Genomic DNA, 2,965 nt, shown 5'->3' on the forward strand with positions numbered 1-2,965 from the left:
AAATGAATACCATTTTCTCTCCGTTAATACAGAATGTGAATAGGACTAATACTGACAACGCCCAAACATACCAACAATTGTCAGCACAGATGGGACGCATATCAGGTTTTTTAGGTGCCCCACAACCTGTTGTTCGACGTAGGTCAAACCAGGTTATAATCCAGGGCGAAGAACCAACGATAGATCAGGTTCGACCACAAAGGTAAGCCCCTGACGAAAGAGTCATGGGGGCAAGATTGGAACAACAACCAATTCGACGGGAAGTCCCTGAAGAACAACCTAGGAGAGTGATAATGGTTAATAGAGACCAGGATGTAGACGAAGTAATTCATAGGGTTAGGCGGGAAAACATGATGGAAAATGACCTAACCAGTATGATAGAGAGAATCATGGCCCAGAATGGTCTAAACACAGGACTTCGACGACCAAACTATTCTTCTCCTCTGTCAGAGTATGTCCTGCAAACAGAATTACCAAGGGATTGTAAAATCCCTAAGTTCACCAAATTTTCAGGGGATACTAGTGAATCCACTATAGAGCATATAGCCAGATACATGACTGAGGCGGGGGATTTGGCGAACAGTGAGAACTTGAGGATGAAATATTTCCCTAGTTCTTTAACAAAGAACGTCTTCACGTGGTTTACGAATTTACCACCAAATTCCATAGATGCTTGGCCCCAGTTAGAAAGATTGTTTCATGAACAATTCTACATGGGCCAAACTAAGATAAGTCTTAAGGAACTAGCCAACATCAAGAGAAAATTCACCGAACCTATAGATGATTATCTGAATAGGTTCCGCTTGTTAAAATCTAGATGCTTTACAATAGTACCTGAACACGAGTTGGTCGAAATGGCCGCTGGAGGTCTGGACTATTCCATCGGAAAAAGTTAGACACCCAGCATCTAAGAGACATGGCCCAATTAGCAGATAGGGTTCGACAGGTCGAACGCTTAAAATCTGAAAAGGCCAGAGCAAATAAGAATTATAAGAAAGAGAGGGTTGCTTATGTCGAATTCGAAGACGAAGAGTCTGAAATTGCTGAAGACCCCTATGGTCTTGAGGAATTCGAAGTAGATTTGGCAGAATTAAAAGAAGCACCACCCTACACCTGCAAATTACTTACACCTTTGAATGGCAGAAATCCTGTCGAAACTGAAAAGAACGATAGATTTCCCAAAAAGACTTACACATTTGATGTCACCAAATGTGATGAGATCTTCGATCTATTGGTAAAAGATGGCCAAATGATAGTGCCTCCTAATACCAAGATTCCTCCGTTAGAACAACGAAAGAAACGAGGTTTCTGTAAGTATCACAGTTTTTTGGGCCATAAAACTTCACAATGCTTTCTTTTCAGGGATCTTATTCAGAACGCAATCAGAGATGGCCGCCTCAAGTTCGCCGACAAAGGAAAAAACCAGATGGAAATTGATACTGATCCCCTTAACGTTGCTGAAACCAACTATGCTGAACCTGTCGAAATCAACATGGTTGGCATAAGGGAAGTGGAAGTTGTAGAAATAGCAGGAACTGGAGACTACACGCTGAATGGAAAGCAGGCTACTGATGGCCTAAGTAACAACGTTTCCTTTGGAGCCTCTGTCAAAAGCAAACGGGTTGCTAACGTCGAACCAAGGACCACTGAAGGTCTTAGAGGGAAAACAACCAAGGCTACTGAGGGCCTAAGAAAGAAGTTCGAAGCAAATTCAATCACTGATGGCGCTAGTCTGGGCGTCAACATGGTAGACCTGAAGCAAATTCCCCCAGAAATGGAGGAAGTGGAGGAATGTTTGAAGATGGAGCAAGAAGGGATGAAGTTTGGCTATCCTAAAGCCAACGAAAGCCTACGTGAGTATCTATGGAGATGTCACTAAAAGAATGTTGACATGTTATTGTGCCCTAGATGCAGCATCAGGATATCTCGAAGGGTGGCTGAGGATTACGAGAGATGGCAACGAACAAAGACAGAGAGAAACTGGAGGAAAGAAAGCCAATTGCAGAAGGTGTACCCCACACCAGGAGAAAGCCTTCTGGGTTTCATTGTGCGCTGCTACAAATATGAAACAGAATGTTTGATGTGTCCCAGGTGTGGGGCAGTGTACAATAGAGAATTAGCCGAAGCATTCGAAAGAATCCCATATGACCAAGGTTGGGACGGACATGGAGGAAATCCAAACATGTATAGCTTCGACAAGAGGGGAGCACCTAGGTGACCAGATAGCCCTCACCCAAGGGCGAAGAGAGTCATGTTCAAATTGCCAGCAAAAGTCCCTGAGGACAAGTGGACTCAGGTAGGACCAAAGAAAGGAAAGTGGAGAAGTTTCGAAGATGGAGGAAGGACCTCGTGGGCATACAGAAGACAATTTCAGGTGTCCAAAAGAGAGGCTATCAGGTTGGAAAATTACAAAGGGAAGAACCCCATGTCGAGATCCCAATGGAGAAGGCATCAAAGGATAAGGAAAGCAGAAAGAGAAATGAATCAAAAAGAAACTGGAGAATCCAGCAACGTCAGGAATCCCCCAAATATCATGAATTCGACCAAACCACCTATAGGAAGAAAGTTATTTCCAGATGAAAACATAACTCAGAAGGTTCAGAAGGAATAAGCGAAAGAAGAGGAAATGCTCACAGATGATTTCGAGTCCGACAGAGTGTCTTCCGTGAATATGAATTGTAACGTGGTCTCAGTCTTGTCGTACGAGTATAACCAGGAAACAGAGGTCGAAGATAATGAGGAAGCAGACGCTGCGGAGATGGCGAAGCATCAACCAGTGTGTTATTATGTTCTGAACAGTGGTGTTGTCAAGAACAGAACGCTATGTTCGAAAGGCCACACCAGGGGATGCAGAGTCACCTCAAACCCCTATACATTAGGGCCAAAGTCGGACAAGTGGGAGTGAATAAAGTCTTGGTAGGGGTCGAAGGTTTCTCATGTCGGAGGAAGTCCAGCAATGGCAGCT

General features: G+C 43.9%; 1 protein-coding gene across 1 annotated transcript; it reads left to right on the forward strand.

Moving 5' to 3' along the window:
* Positions 1-224: 224 nt before the first annotated feature.
* LOC127080550 (uncharacterized) lies at positions 225-896 on the forward strand. The gene has a single exon (XM_051020866.1). The coding sequence runs from the start codon at positions 225-227 to the stop codon at positions 894-896; it is 672 nt and encodes a 223-aa protein (XP_050876823.1).
* The last annotated feature ends 2,069 nt before the right edge of the window (positions 897-2,965 follow it).

The sequence above is a fragment of the Lathyrus oleraceus genome, chromosome 5 (assembly GCF_024323335.1).
Source record: "Lathyrus oleraceus cultivar Zhongwan6 chromosome 5, CAAS_Psat_ZW6_1.0, whole genome shotgun sequence".
In the NCBI taxonomy this organism is placed as follows: Eukaryota; Viridiplantae; Streptophyta; class Magnoliopsida; order Fabales; family Fabaceae; genus Lathyrus; species Lathyrus oleraceus.